General features: G+C 37.9%; 1 protein-coding gene across 1 annotated transcript in view; it reads right to left on the minus strand.

Annotated features, from left to right (window-relative positions):
* Positions 1-20,247, minus strand: part of MALRD1 (MAM and LDL receptor class A domain containing 1) — a 237,004-nt gene that overhangs the window by 177,868 nt on the left and 38,889 nt on the right. Inside the window, exons 11-16 of the mRNA XM_030234818.2 lie at positions 19,246-19,355; positions 15,457-15,624; positions 13,214-13,334; positions 2,001-2,153; positions 1,744-1,849; positions 97-464 (exon numbers count right to left, since the gene is read on the minus strand). Coding sequence (XP_030090678.2) covers positions 97-464; positions 1,744-1,849; positions 2,001-2,153; positions 13,214-13,334; positions 15,457-15,624; positions 19,246-19,355 — 1,026 coding nt within the window. The remainder of the gene's footprint in view (positions 1-96; positions 465-1,743; positions 1,850-2,000; positions 2,154-13,213; positions 13,335-15,456; positions 15,625-19,245; positions 19,356-20,247) is intronic.

A 20,247-nucleotide genomic window follows, 5' to 3' on the forward strand; every position in this document is an offset into this window, starting at 1 on the left:
TACTGGCTGTAGCAATTCTGTGCTCTTTCAGTCCAGGGGTGAATTGAGAGGTCAACTTTTGTGTGGTGTTAGTCAGCAATACTGGAGAGTACTCACCACAGCTGTCTTCATCTGATCCATCCCCACAGTCATCCACAAGATCACAGACCAACAAACTGTCAATACACGCCTTCGTGTCTCTGCACCAGAAGCGATTTGGACCTTCACAACTCAATGCTGCAGGTGGGAGAGCACAGTTCTCAAAGCTAATATCATCAATTGCTGAGACACCATCATAAACACCCAGACTGATTTTATCAAGAGAAAATTGGAACGGATGTGGAAGGCGTCCAAGCTGAATGACTGCCTTCAGCCACTGCTTTCCCTCGCTGTAGTATGTCCTCCAAAGGACAGTAGGCTGTGTCAGCCCATCCTCAAGCAACCGCAGCTCTGCTGCCCCAGCTGACTGTCCGTAATTGTAATACCTAAAATGAGAAAAATAAGAATGTTGAGTGGGCAAGTGATGGAAATGAACTACATCAGTTACCATGATCACTATCTTTTCTGTTATATCTCTGTGGTATATAGGAAGCCCACAGGGCCTGTAAGTCAATCCATTTTCGGAATGATGGTAAGATAGGCTGCTATATCAGTCTAGGCCACATCTCAAGAATTGAAGATTTTGAGAGAAGAAGCATACTTCATTAAATTGAAATCCAGAACTGAAGAGTCACATTTGCTTTTATATTCAGCAATGAACACTGCTCACTCAGATGTATAATTTCTTTTTATAAATTTAATTCAGTACATGATTGTAAAGTTTTCAAGAAGGAAAAACAGAACACCTACTGAATGCATAAATAGGCTCTCTATCTACATTAGTTTTTGTTAACATGTTGCCTTCTAAGTCTTCAGCATTTAAAACTGACAAATACTTAGGTTGGCAATTACACAACAAAACTGGGAGCAGAAGCACATATACAACCAACACTTGTAATATCCAACTTCAAGTAATGAATCTTGGATAAAAAGAGAGTTCCACTTCCCATGGCAGATGTATTTGACACCACTGAGATAAACTGCACTTAATTAAGTTATTAAGGTCAGGTCAAACTTTTATTTAAACAGTGACACAAGTTTGGCCTTATAAAAAAAGTTATCAAAGCAATATTTTTTCTGTCTATCTTTGACAAGTTTGCACAAAGACTGAGACAAGAAAATTACTGAAAATATTGTTTTGGGCTTGATTGTTGATTTTCTTTGCGGGGTTTTGTTGGTTTGGTTTGTTGTTTTTTTTTTTTTCCTGTGTATATGGACAAATTAGAAGAAGCAAAGAATCGATTCTCACACTGGAACTTCTAGTTAATAATAATGACGTCTAATTTTGGATACTCAAGGCGACTCCAGAACCTATTAGATTTTTCAATGCTTTCCTTTTCTTGAAAAACATTCACATTTTCAAATTATTAACTAAAGAATTGTTGGCAAAAGGACTGTGGTATTTGTCCATATATATACAGGCACAATCCTTTACTATAATTTTTCTCAGAGCCTGACAACAATGTCATGTCGTGTTTCACTTCTTTCCTGCAAGTGTTTCATCTTACATCTGTATTGTTCATGAGGAAGACTATATGCTGACAGAATAAAATAAAGTAAATACTTCAGAGAAAGATGTATCTATTTCAAACTATAACCTCAATTTCGGTTCAAGAGAAGCAATGTGAGATAATCCAGGAATTCTAAATGTGAAGTATTTCATACCAAAAGGACAGTGTGCAATTTGATCCTGTTTGCCTGAACTTTGGGCTTTGTAGCCGAGCTATTTGTGAAATGCTGTTGCTGCTCTTCAGAATGAACATAAAATGACCTGCAAAAATAAAACAAAAAACAACTTTTCAAGCTCAAGAAATAAAGGATTCATAAAGGTTTTTACAGCATTCATGGCCATCACTTAAAATCTCGTTAAGAAGCAGGTTTATCTATTCCACTTCTCTCTTTCTGGGCCTGGCTTGTCTTACCTTCAGATTTATTATAGGTGTGATCCCGGGGAGGAGCTTGCTTCTGAAAGGCAGGTGGAAGAGCATTACTGGAGCTTCTTACCCAGTCAAAGCCATCCCCATTTACAGCTTCAAACCAGCCACAGCTCTCTCTTTCAAAGTCACACACAGCAGCTGGAATATGGAAAGAGACATTTCATTTCTATAAACAACATTACCAAAAAAGCTTTGCAGTATGAAAAGTAAATAAAATGTTTCTAATATGTCATCAATATTCCAAAAGTAAGTCTAGGAAAGGGCTGTGGAGAGGCAGAGTGGCTTTGTACCAGACATGAGGTATTTGCTTAGTAACAGCTGAGTAAAAGAGCAGCCACAGAGGGGCAGCCAAGCCATCACCATGTGCACTGCTCTCAGTGAAACAGACCCTTCTCTCTTGGGGTTCTTCAGCCAAAGCACTCAGAGCAGGCAAGGAGGTGCTGGAAACAAACCTCACAGTCCTCCTGGTATGGAGCAAGGTCACTGGGCACACAAAGCAGCCACAAACCTTCTGCAAGATCTGTTTTGTTGTGGGAGCCAGAAATTAAATCCCTTTTTTCCTAAATGCCAGCAAGTATGTTAATGATAACAAAACCCTCCCTCTGTTCATAATTGGAATGAAGTTAAATATCAGACATTAGTAAGAAACTATGATATTGGTAATTAATGCAACAAAACTACTGAAGTGAAAAAGATCCAAAAAGCATATTCAGCTGCATTCTTCAATTCTTCAATTAAAAGAGCAGTGATATTTTAGAAAATATATATTACAGATACAGGGGGAAAGAAAGAGTGGAAGGGTGTCATTTATGAAAGAATGTAAATTAAGACAGAATCATGGAATGGTCTGGGTTGGAAGGGACCTTAAAGATCTTTTAGTTCCAGCCCCCTTGTCATAGGCTGGGACAGCTTCCCCTAGACCAGGCTGCTCAGAGCCCCATCCAGCCTGGCCTGGAACACTTCCAGGGATTGGCTATTCACAACTTTTCTGGGCAACCTGCTCCAGTGACTCACCACTCCCACAGTAAAGAATTCCTTTTCATCAGGTTTTTCTCTTTGGTATTTTAAAAAAAAATCTTCATTAAATAACAAAATTATATTTTTTTTATTCCTTCAAATATAAAGGACTTTAAATGAAAAACATTAAGGGAATTAAAGACTTTAAGAAATAATTTATTAATCATATACATAGAATAAATAAAGCAAGTATTCAGGCATGACTGTAAGAATTCTGCCATTATTTTATAATTCTTATCACAGCTTTTGGTCATCATATTATTCTATGGTCATAGAAAATGCACATATGAATCATAGGAATCATATGAAGTTCCCTGAAGAATAAGATTACATTAGTGTTTATTTATGGAAAACATGCAAGGTTTTTTCCATTGGTTGTGTCAGATTTTGTTTGTTTTCCTCTTTAGAAACTATGTTACACTAATTATACATATTTTTTAGAAATAACAAAAAATTAATAATGAGGCATATAAGTAGTATTGATAAGTATAGCTTCTAAAAAGAGAAGGTTTTGTAAATTATTGTCAATTAAAATCCACAGCTTCAAAAAAATTCTACAAATGTAGAAGAACAAATAATGTTTAAGAGATCCAATAAAATATGTTTTCTCTACATATGGTTTATGTGGGTCAGAAATGCCTCTGATACAATGGTGCAAATCAATTGTGACTAAAAAACAGAAGGAAGGAATTTTTTGAGAGAAAGTTTTGATAGAATAAAATGAAGACAAAACATATCTGCAAACATTCAAGGACCTAAGCATGAGAGGAATTATTGAAAATCCCCAGAGAAAATATAATGAAAAAGGAATATGGACAGCTATTTTTGATTTGCTTTTTACTCAATTGAAGAAACCATCACATATTCCCAGGAGAACAGCCACAAAGTATATGACAGACCTTGGACACAGATGGTTACACCAAATGAGGCAAATAAACAAGATAAAACTGTTAAGTCTGAGCCCAGACTTCTTGCATCTGTAACTTGTAACACAGACAAAACAGAGAAGAAAGGATTCACTAGACCATTTAGCTTAAGCATGGATGAGTACAGTGAGATAAAATAACCCTGAAACCTTCAACTAAATCTCAAACCAACTATTTAACAGCTAGGGAAAATACAAGAATACAGAATGCTGGTAGAGCCTGGGTGAAATGCACTTGGATCTTGATACTTGATAACACTTCAATTTTCTAATTGTCTTGTCCCATAACTTCTTTGACTGGTATTTTTATTTTAGACAGATTATTCAGGAAAAAAGTCTCTTGATTGGGTACTTTTGTTCTTTCTCTCACAGTGAACTCAGCAATCCAATCTGCCTTCTCTCCTAAGACTTATGGTTTTTCTTTTCTCCTATTTCTTTTTTTTTTTTTTTTTGTTCTCACATGCTGTGTATATTCTCTAATCTCATATGAGCCCATGCACTCTGCCAGGCTGTCTGCTCTTCCTGTGCTGGTGAATTTATTGCTGGTGTTTCTTAAACTTATTTTGTCATCCTAATTATGCTTTTACATATAACCAACCAAAATTTGTCATCTTTTCTATATTTTTGATTTAGAAAATACTTCAACCATTTGTTTGATGCTGTTTAACCCCTTGTGGTATCCAAATGTATGAATACATTTTTCTTTGCTGGCCCTTTCAGCATTGTTTCTAACAAGCTCCCTCCCTAGTCACGAAGGAATCAGAGATCCTGTGAGCATTGCATTTCAGAGGGGTTGGTTTTGTTGATGCTTTGAGCAAGCTGCCTTTACACCTTCCACAGATTCAGTTTTCTCTGACCTGACTTGCTACCACAAAACTCCAGATTTCTTTCTGGTGTTGGGCTCTTATACAAAGTACTTTTTCCCTTTCTGTCTTGAGGAGTTTTATTCTAAGACCTTCACAAATCAAATGAGCAGTTTGTCTGTTAGCTGAGTGATGCCTGACATGAATTTAATAAATAGTCTTGCTCAGAACAGTATTTTAAAAACAAGTGTTTAATATAGTAGCATTTCTTCAAGAACGGAAGTTCATAAATCTCTACAACCCCCAAAATCTCTCCTTGTTTTCAGCTCTTGTAAGTTTCTACAGAATGCATCATAAATAAAAAATCCAGGTGAAGAGACAACATCATCATTACTGGCTTATAATATTTTCCTTTATTTAAAAAATTTTTCTAAAACTTCCAATATCCCAATAAGCTTTAAATAATTTTCAAACTGTATTATAAGATAAATTTAGGAATTTATTGCAAATTGACAAAATTTGCAATAAATGGAAAAAAAATAAAATTATCATCAGTTCTAGGAACCAGTTTAACTCTGGACACAATCCTGTTAAACTATTTTAACTTTCTTTACAATACAAACAACCTGCCTTCCCATTTTTATGTTTTCTATCCCAGCCACTATTAACTAATCCATCACATACACTCTATCAAATAACACCATGATTTGCTGGTGCAGTGGCCTAATTTCTACAGTGACAAACTAAATAGAGAACAGTTAAAAGAATAACTGCAAAAGTTCATCAGCAAGAAGCACTGCTAACTGAAACAAACAAAAAAACAAAAGACAAAAAACAAGTCACTACTTGAAGGTCAAACAAGTCTGATCTTTACAAAATCCAAGGCAAAGTTCCCCCTTCCCTCAATTTTGATCTCCAAATAATAATTGCTGCTATTTTGAAAAAAAAAAACAAAACCAAAAAATCCACACTTAAACATAAAGGTTTAAATCTAATAGATGTGGTAGTCTCCTCTGTGGATGGCTACAAAAACAAAGTACTCCAGAACACTTTCCTTTGCTAAATTCTGTTGGGAAATCCATTTCAATAGCCATGAAATTGTAACAGACTTCTTAGTGATTTCAGTCATGTGGGCTTTTTAGTACTAGGCAGACATGATTTGTACATACCACAGAGGTGTATATCACTTGTGAAATGAGAAATAGCTTTGCATGTAAGGAAGGCAAAACATGCAGATTAAAAGGGTTTTTTTATAAATAAATCTTGTGATATCACTGTGCACCTACATTTTTAACAACTAAGTGCACTAAATGTCTCCTAACTTAACTGTAGGACTTACAAAGATTGAAATTTTTACAGAGGGAAAATAAAATTTAAAAAAAAAATCTTTAAAACTGAAGGGAAAGTTCCAGTTTTTACTGAACTATGCAAAAATAAGGTCCAGTGGTGAATATTCAGGTCTTCTTGTTATTCATCCTGTTTTCTCTGCCACCAAAGCTCATTCAATATTTTTTATCAAAGTGCATAATTTGCTGGAAACCAAATGAGTAACTATGAAACAGGACATAGGTTTTGTCCAAAAAATACTATGTAGGTATTTGCTAAATGAAGTAGACAAGTTACACTTATGACTTCTGCGTTCTATAGAAATTCTGAAAGTGTGTGTGGTGTCTGTTGGAAAAATGCCCTTGCTCTTTCCTCAATGCTTTCCTTTTCCACAGCTTAGTTCCTGTTTTACCTGTTACACAACTGCTCTTCTGTGACCCCTTATCTCAGTCCTAGTATCACTGGAAAACTGGAACTCCTCACTCTCTTACCTCATTTCCCCAAGCAGCTCCCTGATCCAGGTTCTCTCATGTAGTCTCAGCTCTCTGTCACTTAATGGCCACATTTTATACTGATCCCTCCCAAAATATCACTGTTCCACATTTGTATTCTTCATTCCCATTCTCTCCTTGTTTTATTCCCTCTTACCAGATATTTAATCTTCCATTATTTTTCTCTCTCCTGACACTTTGATCAGCTGCTCCCAGCTCTCTCCCCAAATCAGCCGAGGTCTCCCCCTGCCCTGGCTTCTTCCAGCCCTGTGGTATCTCCTCTCCTACACCAGCAAGCTCGAGCAATGCAGCCTTTGCAGCCATTTCTTCCCCACTGTCAAAGGTCTTTTCCTTTCTCTCTAGATGGGATTTCAGTCCCATCCCTTCCCTATTAAACTTTCATGAGCTGATTCTTCTGCAATTATCTGGGCACTTCCAGTGTTAGGTACCTTCTCCAATTTACAACCTGGCAATCTTTTCTCTCTTTGAACTTAAGCCCATCTCTCTGAGCTGGCTGGTGTTTCTGGTCTCACCTTCAAGAATTACTGATTTGCCTGGCTGAAATAGAGTAGCAAGCATATGAGACAGACATTTTGGTATGAAAGATCTAACTCTACAAATGAGATTTAGGAAGAGTTACTGTATAATTAGAGCAGAAATGTTATGCTTTGTCAAGATTAGTAATATGAAACATGGGAAATTTTTCTTAGAATACTGAGGAGATTTTTATTACTTATATGAAGGTAACCATTAGAAACCAAATAATGTTTATCCTTAAACAATTATGTCACTAAAGTAATTTTTAAAAACCAGTATGTGCATCCTTCTCTTTACTTGCCTTCTAACTCAAATTAAGGTACATAAAACTGTGTACAAACGTATAGATTATGTCCAGTTTATGAATTACTTCATTTAAGGCTAGCCTTAGCATGCTTGTGCTTTCCTAAATTGCACACCATAGAAATAATAGCTATTAAATTCATCTTTCATGTAGACATAAACACAAAACAATACCATGTTTTTATGTGTGCTGGTTTGGGCTGGGGTGTAGTTAATTTTCTTCACATACAGCTGATAAAGGGCTGTATTTTGTATTTGTGCTAGAAACAGTGTTGATTACTGAGGGATATTTTAATTATTGTTGAGCAATATTTATATAGACCCAAGGCCTTTCGTGCTCCTCACACTGCCCCACCAGCAAGGAGGGTGGGAATGCACAAAGAGCTGTGAGGAGACACATCCAGGACAGCTGGATGTTCACCCAAGTGAGCAAAGGGATACATGCTGTGGTATGATGCTCACCAGTAGACCAGGGGAGATGCTCCAAGGGGTGGTGTTGATCTTCCCAAGTCACCTTAATGGTAATGCTCCCCTGGGGATGGCTGAACACCTGCCTGCCCACAGGGTGAATGAAATCCTTGCTCTGTTTTGCTCATGTGCAGGGCTTTTGCTTTCCCTATTAAACTGTCTTTATCTCGACCCACGAGTTTTCTCACCTTTACTCATCTGGTTCTCTCTCCCATCCCAGCAGGGGAGTGAGTCAGCAGATACGTGGGGCAGACTTGGGGGGTTCAGCCATGGCAGTCTTTTCTGGCACATGTGGCTTCGAGGGTTTGAGATAATGACAAGTGTGCTTGGAATGTGTTAGATCAAATTTGTAGCTTTATGGATTTTTAGGTATTAATTGGAACACTCCTGGACTTGCCATGGGGCCTGCTTTCCTGACTGTTCATTAGAGCCTGGTGCTCACCACTGGCTGCTCCTTGCTTTCATTTTCAAAAAAAAAAAAAAAAAAAAAAAAAAAAAAGAACAGACACATAAAACAGAGCATAAGGGAGAAATTAGCAAAGGTCAGACAGAATACCAAGAATACATTTATGTTACCAGATTGCTTTTCAACCTGATCTTATTCTTATTCCATCAACATAATTCTTAGGGTGCAAAAGCTGCATTTAGACTACACCAAATACATCAGATGTAGACCACAGAAGTCATGGTGCACATTCATCTTCCAGAGCACAAGCACACAATGTGGTAGGTGTGTTAGGTCACTGCTGTAAATCTGCAGTTTGAAAGAGGCTGTCCCATTTCTCCTCTGCTTTAATGCATGGAAGTCAAGTATAAAAAGTATAAAAGCTTTATGGCCATAGTAAATTCTTCATCTGTAGAAGAAAAGCTGTGATCTAATAGTCAGGGGTAGCAGCACTCAAGAGAGAAAATATTTTGGCAGTCCCAGAAATGGTAATCTTCAACTGAATTCTTGCAGGCCTGACAGAAAAATGGGTACTCATTTGAGTAGAAGTGAAAATCAAGAGATATCTCAAGGGTTGATATTGAGAGTTTAAAAAATTGTATGGAGACCTTGCTTATTCAGTGGGTGTCGTGGGCCCAAGCATCTAACTAAATCATCTTGCTGGAATTTAAGATTATAATATTTAAATGGAGCATATTTTGAAAGACATTTTAAGCCGTGTAATATACTTGCCTGGTTCTCATACAAAGAGAAAAACATTAACAAGGTCAAGGTGCATGCAATCACTGTTAGATGGAACACCATGGGAAAAAATCCTAATATGGATGAAAACAACAATGTAGTTGGAAGAGGTGAACCAAAATCTGTGTTTAGCCAAGTTCAGAAATAAGGAAAACTGAGAAATATTAAATAATTGCATCCAAGGGCAGGAATATGCAAATAAAATATAGAAAGTAATGATATACTACACAAGCAGGAAGATGATGAAATACTATTAGAACAGAATTATAAGAGCTATTCTAGTGCTGCAGACTACCAGATTAATGTTCTGAAAGGCAAGTTTATTGCTTAGAAACAGTCAACTTGTCAAACTGCTTGCAGTGTCCTTTGTGTACCTACATTCTGCTTCCCACATTACAAGCTGTACTGCTTGCACACATTGAGCCAGCTCAGCAGTAACAATGATTTATAAGTTAGCAATATACTTAGAGCAAAGATCACCATAAATATAATGGTTCCAAAGTTTAACCTTTAGCATGGCATTGTTAATGCATTGTCATGACAAATGAGACTTGGGTATAATCAAAGATTCTTCAGTCGTATAATTAGAGAAAAAAAGAAAAAAAATCAGTTGCCATATAGGCTACTTGTAATTAAGTCTGGTCTAGGAGCACCTAGCTGGACATTTGTCTTCAACCAAAGGTACAATGTGGAAATGGAAACAAAGGCTGAATAGTTAAAAGGAAATATAAATGGCCACAAAAACCAGATCTTTATTTTCTTGATTAAAAGTTACCACTTCACTGCTATCCCAGTGCAGTGAAAGTTTCCTGCAGCTAAATCTATTTAGAACATTTTAATTTTAATTAAACTATTGATTTGGAAGTGTTTTTCTTTTGTCAGAGAACAAATACCCTATACCTGAATTTAAAAAGGGTAATGGGAGAAAAATCCAGACTATCATAACCCAATGCTGCATAAGGCATGGAATCATAAGTAAAGTAGAAAAATCATCAAGTAAATTAAAAATGGAATGTTTTCATATGAGTAACATGGACAGGAAAGTAGTAAAAAAGTAAAAACTCTTCTCAGTTGTGCCTAGTGAAATGAGAAGAAAAAACAGACACTTGTTTTACTGCAAGGTAGATCAAACACTGGAACAGGGTGTCCTGGCTGGCTGGGTTGTCTCCATTCTCATAGGTATTCACAGCCTAGCTCTGTCAAGCTCAGGGTATCCGGCTCTGGTGGCCTTGCTTCAAGAAGGGTGTTGTTTAACCACTAAGTAATCTTCAAATATGACTTCCAACCTCAGCTGTGCCTCAGTAACATCAGAATTTTTCTTACTCTGGCCCAGAAGAGGAAAGATATTCTGCTTAGTGAACACTCAAAAATAATTTCTGATTTTAGCTTGGCAAGCTGCTATACAGTAAAACAAAATGCAGTTTCATATGTCAAATTTCTGTATATTTTGGATAGCAGTCTTTCTAAACACTTAAAACCCTCATTATTAGTGCTCTAGCTGAAAAAGATTCAATGCTAAAATTGAAGAGAAATTGTATAGAAGCTATAATTATTTCATTTACCTGCTAATAGTCAAATAGATCTTTGTTTATCTGAGCAACAACTTTCAAATCTCCAAATAAAAACCATAAAATATGAACAGTGAAATTTGATTATAATGGCACCTCTAAAGAAGATTATATTTTTAGATGAGTAACAGGGCACAGAAAATAATTTGAGGAACTTGTCTACAATATTTCTGTCATTTGTGTTGAATGCTCTATTCTTAAAAAGAAAACTTGCATTAAATAAGGCTCATGGAAATTCTTGAAAATGCATCACAAGTTCTACAGCAAAGCTGGTGGTTCAAAGCAAGAGACTCATTTTCAAAAGTGCAAAGTACAACTGTGATTTCTTATGCAAAGCAGGAAACTGAATGAATCAAAAAGACTTTTGAAGCTGCATATTAGAGACCCTGAAACAGTTCCAAACTCCCTGCTGACTGTACAGTGGAGAGGGATTCAGAGATGCATCACCTCCCTCTACTTTCCCACGTGTTTGTTTCCATGCAGAGAAAGCCCAGGCATGTGGCCCTGACAGGAGTCACAGCTCATCCAAACAGAAGATGCTGACTCTGCTTAAATTGTATCTGTGACCAGGCTCCTGGTACAGCTGTGGTACTGCTGTGGCATCTTCACATCAAAAGTAAGCATACAAAACATACAATTTGAATGCAAGTCTGTGACCAGTGCATTAGAATTATGAAATAAAATACTATCTTTTAAGGAGCATGTTCTACTAAATAATTAATCAAAACCTTTTCTCCTGGTTTTAATGCTAAGAGAGAAGTAGTTGCTACAGAAACTGAAAGGGGAAAAAATCACAGAACAGAATCAAAGTGAAGCAACTATATCTCGAGAGCTTTTACTTTTAATTAAATTTCAAGATTTATGAGGTCATGAAAGCATTGCAAATAGACAAAGGAACATAGTCACAGGAGCTTAACAACGTAGATTTCAAAGTTTTCACTTACGGCATTTGGTTTCATCGTGGTTATTTGGGCAGTCAGGCTTAAAATCACAAAGTTTATCAGGCGAAATACATTGCCCATTCCCACATGAAAAAAATCCCTCTGGACAGTAAAAAGATGAAGCACTGGCATCTGCAGATTCTCTTTCCCCTTAAAAATCACAAAAAGAGATGTCAGTAAACCCACAAGTACATAAAATTATAAGAAGTGCTTTTTATCTCCTTTTAATATGGCAAGGTGCTCAGCACAAGGAACAGATCAGCACCTATGCAGTGTACTAGATTGTATCATAGCTAAGAAGAAACACAGCTGATCTGATGGCCTTAAACTAAATCTTACTCTCCACAATATTCAAACTTTTATGCAAAAAGTTATCAAATACACCTTGGTGTTGCAGAGCCAGGCTCCTGCTCAGAGGCCAGAGGCTGGTACAGCTCCCTGCTCTTTCCCTGGGAGCCAGGTGCAGGTTTTCCACCAAACCTTTCTGCTCTAGCTCTGCTCTCTCTGTGCTCAGGTCACAATGAAAGCTGAAAGAAGCCAAAATTGGGTGCTGCACCATTACTAGCCTGTACCTCAATTGACACACTGGAAAAAAACCCAAATTTCAATGAATGGGGAAGCAAAATGACAGGGTCTGTTGGTTTTTCTTTGGTAGATTTCTGGAAAATGAGTAAGTGAGAGGAATGATAAACAGCTTTTCATGCCCTTTGTTTAACTTAACATTTTAAAATACTCATATTTCTATTCAGACAGAGATTATAAAAAAATATAACTCCCTTTTAAAGACAATATCTTTGTGATTAATGGGTAAATGAGGGAATTGTAAGGAAAATAATTAAAGCAAATAAATGTTTCTCTAAATACCTCAACCCCACTGTATATAGGGATCAGAGAAGCCCTTAAAAACACAATACTGAAGTTCTCTATAATGCCTTTAAATTTTTGGATATTAAATTCAGATACCGGATGTCTATAAGTCATCGACATCACCCCTGACTGCACATGTGCCCATGCCATTTTTAAAAAGCAGCTGTTAGCATCAAGAGAACCACAAGCAGCAGTCTGACAGGTCATGCTGTTTTGTATTCCCATCCATTGGCTCTTTAAGACTACAGTGTGAGTACAAAGATGAGTTTGCTGGGCAATTATTATATGTCAGATATTTAGCAGCAATGATGGGAGAAACCTTTTGCCCTGAAGATAAAGCAGCAGAATTTGCTCTTTAGTGGAAAATATAGGATACCTTGCTTCTGCCTCTGCATCCAAACATGAATGTGAGCAGGTACTTCATAGCAAGTGGTACCAGGAAATTCCCACCAGAGCTCACTTTGCAGAATTAGTGCAAACTTCTTTTAGCAGCTAATGTGTAACACAAGGATGAAAGCCTTCATTATAGAGCCATAGAATGGTTTGTATTTGGAAGGACCTTAAAGATCATCTAGTCTGCCATGGGCAGAGTCAAAAACCCATCCAACACAGCCTGGAACACTTCCAGGGAGATGATTGATTACAGCATACGGACTTTTTTTCTCAGATTATCCTCTACTTTTTTAAATGTGACTTCAAGTTGTCAGTAAAATAAGTTATATATAGTAGACATTGGGGAAAATGTATTGAAAACCATGAAACTTGCCTTCACTTTCCTGGCTGACTCCTAGGAGTGATCTATCCACAACTACACATTCCCCTGTTATACTGACATCATCAACAGCAACAGTAGCATTTGTTGCTAGAATAGTACCTCGCAAGATAATCTGTAAAAACAGAAAAAACAAGTTAACTCATTAAAGGTGCCATGATAAAAAGACACAAACACACACACATTTATTTATAAATTCATTAATAATTTCTGATATCTGCACAGGAACTAAATAGTTCCTACAACCAACTCTGAACATCAGCCAGGAAAAACTATAACTGAGAATTGGTCAGGTCAGAAATTTGCTCCTCCACTGTCAAAGCCATAACTACTTTTACCTAGGGAATGTTTTGCAAGCCAGATGACCTCTCTTCAATCAAAACTAGTAAACGTCATCACTATTGAATGAATGGTCTTCCTGCTGGAAAACATAAAATTTATATATCTTCTTAAATTAGCTACTCATGGTTACCAAATATGATGATTTACACCACCATTTAATTGTGTTCATCTATACTATGCCTGATGAAGTTAGCAATGGGGTACAATAAATGAAGGCATAGATTGCAAATTGAAGTACCTGCACTGTCAGCCTCACCTCTGTGTCTGGGCAGATCATGGAACAGATCCTCCTACAAGTTATGCTAAGGCACATGTAGGACAAGGAGGTGACTTGAGGCAGCCAGCATGACCTCACTAAGGGCAAGTCCTGCCTGACCGGCCCAGTGGCCCTCTATGGTGAAGTGACTGCATCAGTGAAGGGTTGTGGCTCCCATATCTGGACTTCTGTAAAATCTTTGACAGGGTTGTGGCCCCCAGAACATCCTGCTCTTCAAATTGGAGAGAGATGGATTTGATGGAAGGACTTTTTAGGTGGATAAAGAATTGATTGCATGGTCACATCCAGAGGGTGGTGGTCAACAGCTCAGAGTCCTGATGAACATCAGTGAGAAGTGGTGCCCCTCAGGGGTCCATATTTGGACCAGTGTCATTTAATATCTTCATTAATGTCATCGAGTGCACCCTCAACAAGTTTGCAGTGGTGCACCAAGCTGAATGGTGCAGCTGACACACCTGAAGGACAGGATGCCATCCAGAGGGACCTGAACAAGCTCAAGAGGTGGCCCATGGGAATCTCATGAGGTTCAACAAGATCAAGTGAAAGGGCTGGGGTAACCCCCAGCATCCACACAGGCTGGGGATGAAGGGATTGAGAGCAGCCCTGCCCAGAAGGACCTGGGGATGAAGGGATTGAGAGCAGCCTTGCCAAGAAGGACCTGGGGATGAAGGGATTGAGAGCAGCCCTGCCCAGAAGGACCTGGGGATGAAGGGATTGAGAGCAGCCTTGCCAAGAAGGACCTGGGGATGAAGGGATTGAGAGCAGCCCCGCCCAGAAGGACCTGGGGGTGCTGGAGGAGGAGAGGCTGGACATGACCCAGCCATGTGCACTCCCAGCCCAGAGAGCCAAATGTGTCCTGGGCTGTATCAAAAGCAGTGTGGGCAGCAGGGCCAGTGTGGGGATTCTGCCTCTCTGATCTGCCCTTGTGAGAGCCCAGAGTGTTGTGTCAGGCTCTGGGGTCCCCAGCACCTATTGGAGTGAGTGTAGAAGAGGTCAACGAGTTGATCAGAGGGAAGCAACACCTCTCCTATGAGGAAAGGTTGAGAGAATTGGGTTTATCCAGCCTCAAAATGAGAAGGCTCCAGAATGACCTAATTGCAGCCTTCAGTACCTGAAGGCAGCCTACAAGAAAGATGGAGAGGGACAACTTACAAGGTCATGTACTAACAGGACAAGTGGAATGGATTCAAACTTACAAGAATGGGTTCAGATTGGATATTGGGAAGAAATCTGTTACTTTGAGGGTGCTGAGGCACTGGAATGTTACCTAGGAAAGATGTGGGTGCCCATCCCTGGAAGTGTTCAAGGCTAGGCTGGATGGAGCTTTGACCAACCTGGTCAAAATAAAGGTGTCCTTGCCAATGGGGGTTGGAGCTAAATAATCTTTGGGGTTCCTTGATATTTGTTACTAAAAGTAATTCTAATGCTTAGAATACTGAAACAATGTCTATGCTCTTTAATAGATGGACTTGTGGAAAAAGTTGAATTAAATTCTTTTTCATATGACCATTAAAGAACAGAAAGCCTCTTTTTGTATTTTGTCATTAAAAGTAGATTAACTCTAAAGGCCAAAGTAAAATATCTTTTTGAAAGCAATGCAAATGTGATATATAGTTACCTGAAAAGGTAATTTCTCAGCCACACTTTCTACAGGTATATTCACTTTTTTCCAGTTCATCTCAGGCAATCCTGAAATGTCATGTAATTTTTCCAAACTTCCATTTAATGTAGTCCTCTTAAAGACAGAAAGCTGGGAATCCTGAGATAACCAGTACCAAAATCTTACCTGTTGAAAGATTTTTGTAATGAAAAGCTTTAAAAAAATATATAATCAATCTGCAATAAATTCAGTACCAAGTAATATATGTACATCATAGCAAAGGAAGACATGATGGGTCTAAGCACAGACTTGGCATGAAAGATGGGGATGTTTGAAATCACAGCATGCTGAGGAGCAGTACCATGTCTAAAGACAAACTATATTTAAAACTAAAGCTCATTTTTACAATTTACTTTTAACTTGTATGTATCAACTGATGCAGACTGAAGGATATGAGATTTTTTTTCCCTTAACTTCTTTATCATAATAAGCACTTAGAGATTTCTCAAAGATTATTTTTCTTCACAAATGCTGAATATATGACATAGGCGTGTTAATCTCAGAAGAACAATCACTGAGATTCTCATATGAAGGAAACCTTATGGTCGTTTGTTTCCAAAATCAACATAAATGAATACAATCTGAAGAAAGATTTTTAAAATAATCTATTCATCTGAAACAAGCAGATTGACCAATATATGGGAAGAAAATACAAAGACTGTATTTTCTTTCTCATGTGGGTGAGACTGCTTGTGAGGCAGAAAAGATAAGAGAAGGGTGAGAATCACAGTTCACTCTCCTGCAATACAGAGTAATTTAATAAATTTAATTTATTCTTTGTACTGATACATTTAACTTTTTTTAATAATACACAGGAAAAAATTCAACTGAGAACTGAGGGGAAGAAATAAGATTTTCAAAGACTAATTTTTTCCTTTCCCCCTGAGTTCTTCCTGCTTCTCTACACAGACAAAGATTAAAGTTTCTTCAACTGCAGTATCCTTACTTCCCTGCAAAAGCCTTGATATTGATAATACTTGTCTCTTCATGAAAGTAAAACAAGAGCTTGATCAGTCATGCAGAAATATTCCTGTTAAAACACACTGCTACATTTTAATATCATCTGGCTTCAGGTCTGGTAGCCTCAGTCTCTCAACATTTAATTTTACCACCACTCATGAAAATCATGTCTTATATAAAATAATCTGGATCTTTATTAATAAATTGAAATACTTTCATGTAACTCATTCCCCCAGCAAAAAGCTTAAGAAATAGAAAGCAGCAGGTGTACAAATACTTTCCAAAGTAAGTGCTTGAAGAATTACACTCTAAACAATTTAGATGGCTTTTGTCTTTCAAACAGCTTTTCAAACAAATTTATGCTTTCATTAAGTAAGAAATAATGTTACCTTCCTTCTTTATGTCTACATGTCCTACTATCCTACTATGCAATGACTATTGTGTCTATTAAAGAGTCATAAACACAGAGCTGGGACTAGAAATTTGCTTCTACAAGGGCAAAACCTTGAGCTAAATGAAGATGTTTCTTAGCTTACATCTACAAAAAGACCCAGCTACAAGAAGCTGCAGAAAGTTGTTACTTCTAAGCTTCAATTAACCAGAAAGGAACAATATAAATCTGTTACCCTTCAACTCAAATATTTTTTTTTATCAACTGGAGCTAAAGAACTTGTAAAGCTAGCAATAAACATAGATCTCTTTGTGTAGATCCTTTTGTCCTCTCAGTGGGATATCCAACAGAGGGCATCGTCTCACATTAATAGGCAGAGAGCACAACACATCCTAGTGAGCAACCCCTACTCGTTGCTCTTTCCCAGAAATAAAAGTCTGAAGGGATAATGTGGCAGAAAGCCAAATTTCCAGTCCTCAAAAACACTCTCCTGACAGACACGTACCGTTAGGTAGGAACTTGCTCTAGGTTTTGTTGGATCTAAGAATTTTAAATTCATTCAATACATGCATACTTATGATACAACTTGTTTCTTTTTTGACTTTGAAGTAGAGAAAAATATGTGCATTCCCACTGCATCTGTGTTTATTTTGAATGCAGACCAAACTCTGCAACAGATCTTACTAGAATAATTCATTGATTCACATATCAGTGGTGCCCAGTTTGCCTTAAGGGTTTCTAAGATAAATTAACCTGAATCTGAAAGGTGCATATCTCCTCAGCATCAAAGTCAACAAAAATGGAGCTGTCTGAACAAATGTGCTGTGAGTTCAAAGGCTGTTGGATGTCCCAGGAATAGTGCACACACTGGGCTTCCTTGGGATGGTTCAGGACTTCTGAGTTCCCTGCAGCAGCATTCTGCTTGAGTTTATCCTGCATCTATTTTATTTCTGGCCTTTTACAACACTAAGAAGTCACGCGAAGATTAAGAACTGCAAGATTGCCTTAAGGGATTGCCAGGAACTGTTCTTGAATTGTTTCAGAGGCTTCTACTCCTCAGCTGCAAGTGGCAGCTGTTCAGCTGAGCTCTGGTAACTCACTCATGTGTGTAGTCCAAGTGAGCTGCAGTTTCAAGTAAAACAGATTTAGCTAAGCTAGCACTTCTTTCCGGTCCCTTCGATGAGATAAAACCTAAGAAGCCTACATCCTGCTGGAATAAAAGTTCTGCCACTTGTTGGGACTTCTAAGTGCATCTCCTTCTTTTCTTTTTTCTTTTTTTGAAAAAAGCTTTCTTAAGTGGAATTAACAGTTTCTGTTCTACACTGAGTCTTAAAAGTTAAGCAACCAGTCTAAATTTCATTTTGTTCCTTTAAAGCCTCTTTTTTTTTAACAGAATAAAATAAAATTATTTTGGCAAGCTCTCTCTGTCTTTTCTTTTTCTTCTCTCTGACTTTTTAAATAAGGAGGGATTATACAGTGTCAGAAGAAAACTTCATCATAGCTACACAACTTAGCTTCTCCTCAGTATGGCATGAGCATTGAAAAGTTACAGAATAGAAAATAAAAAAGCCTCATGAAGGAAGAAAGAAAAAGGAAAAAAGTTATAAAACTGAGCAGTGTCTATTAATTTTATTCAGTGGACAAAAGGACAAATAAAAATACAGTTGTAATGTAGTGAGTAGTTGCTGTTCATATTTACTGTATTTCTTCACGTTTTGTTTTAAGAATACAGAATTTGGTTGAAAAATAAAACCATCTAGTCATAAAACTGCATTTTCATCTTTCATCTAATATTTTTCTATTTTTGTCCTTCCTGATTAATTTTTTTTCCTGGTACCTTTCTAGTTTTTCAGCTCAACCACTATCCTGGCTGGTTGCTTTTGCATTCGTCTGTAGTGCCACAAGACATCTGACAAAAATCCACATTAAAGCTTAAAAACCTCCTCAAACCATGCTTTAAAATTCAGTGCATGTCTGGAGTATGGTAGCTAGCTCTCTCTGGTCTCACCAACACAGCTGATGTGTACAGTGACTTCAATCCATAGGTGTCCTGTTATGGAGCCCTGGGTATGTGACTTTCCTGTCTGCAGACAAGAGCGGCTATTTGATAGAGCCCTGTTATCATTGTCCAGATACCTTTGCCAAAGTACACAAAAACCTGGAGCATGTCCTGAAATCTGAGCCACCTGCTGGGTGCTTTGAGAAAGAATAGTAATAATCAGATATAAAAATTTGGAAGCAGAACAGTACAAACTGCCTTTTTCTTAACTCCTTCCACTGGTATATAAATAGAGCCCTCAGCAACAACACTTAGAGCGTGAAGAATTCCTGACCTGTGTGAGCTGAGAGACAGGTCACAAAACCACAGTTCATATCAGTTCATATCAAACTGTTACCTGGCAGCAGGAGAGCCCAGGGGTAAGCTTGACAAGGAAAGGGCTTCCCAGGTGGGACATGGCCATCTTTGAGTTCCTCTGATGTGATCCACTGAAGTAAATGAATGCTCCTACAAACAAATTTTATTTTAGAGTATGAGGAGTATGTCATGCTCCAATGGCAAATGGTTACCCCAGAGAGGTAACTATATGCTTAATGAGACACATAAACCTCATTCATAGATCAAAACAATCTAAACTGCTTTGCCATCAGGTCAGTCTCTGTGGATAATGAGGAGGGTGTTGTAACAGGCTGTGACAAGCAATGTCTGTGTAGGTAAAAACAAAACAGAATTGCTAAATGCTCCTGGCTCTTCCATCTTGTAAAATTGTCATGACTGATTCCAAAGACAAGGAGAGAGGGAGAAGGAAATAAGACTTTTTGGGCAGGTATTGCTAAGACTACCCTGTCATGGTGCCTGCGAGCTCATAAACCCAAGGAGGTGACTACAGAGCCCCTCAAAGGCAGTTCAGGTGCTGCTTCTCTGAGAGCATCACTGTGAAGATATCCACTGGAAGTATTTTTATCTGCTTTCTTCAAGCAAAAGCTTTAAGATCTCCAACCTTAAAACACTACAACTATTACCCATCACCTTTGCACATTGCCCATCCACTCTGACTGGGGAGAGCAGAGGAGCTGCAACACAGAGCGCCCTGGAGATCGAGAAACAGAGACCTCAGCCAAGATCCCTAAAGGACACATTTTAATTGGCTTAAATATTGTTTCAAACAGAATTTAAACCAGAAATCATTTCCTTTAGGGTACAGTATTCACTCAGCACAGCCCAGACACTTTTAAGCATGCTAACAATGCTGCAGACCACAGGAGCCAATGGAATAAGCTGTATTTTCTCATGGGGTCCACAGACTTGACATTGTTGTCTGTGCTAGTGGGGATGAAAGCTTAATTAAAGATCTAATCTGAACTCTGGCAAATGCACTGCATTTGGATTTGAACTACAG

Source organism: Serinus canaria, chromosome 2 (genome assembly GCF_022539315.1).
Source record: "Serinus canaria isolate serCan28SL12 chromosome 2, serCan2020, whole genome shotgun sequence".
NCBI lineage: Eukaryota > Metazoa > Chordata > Aves > Passeriformes > Fringillidae > Serinus > Serinus canaria.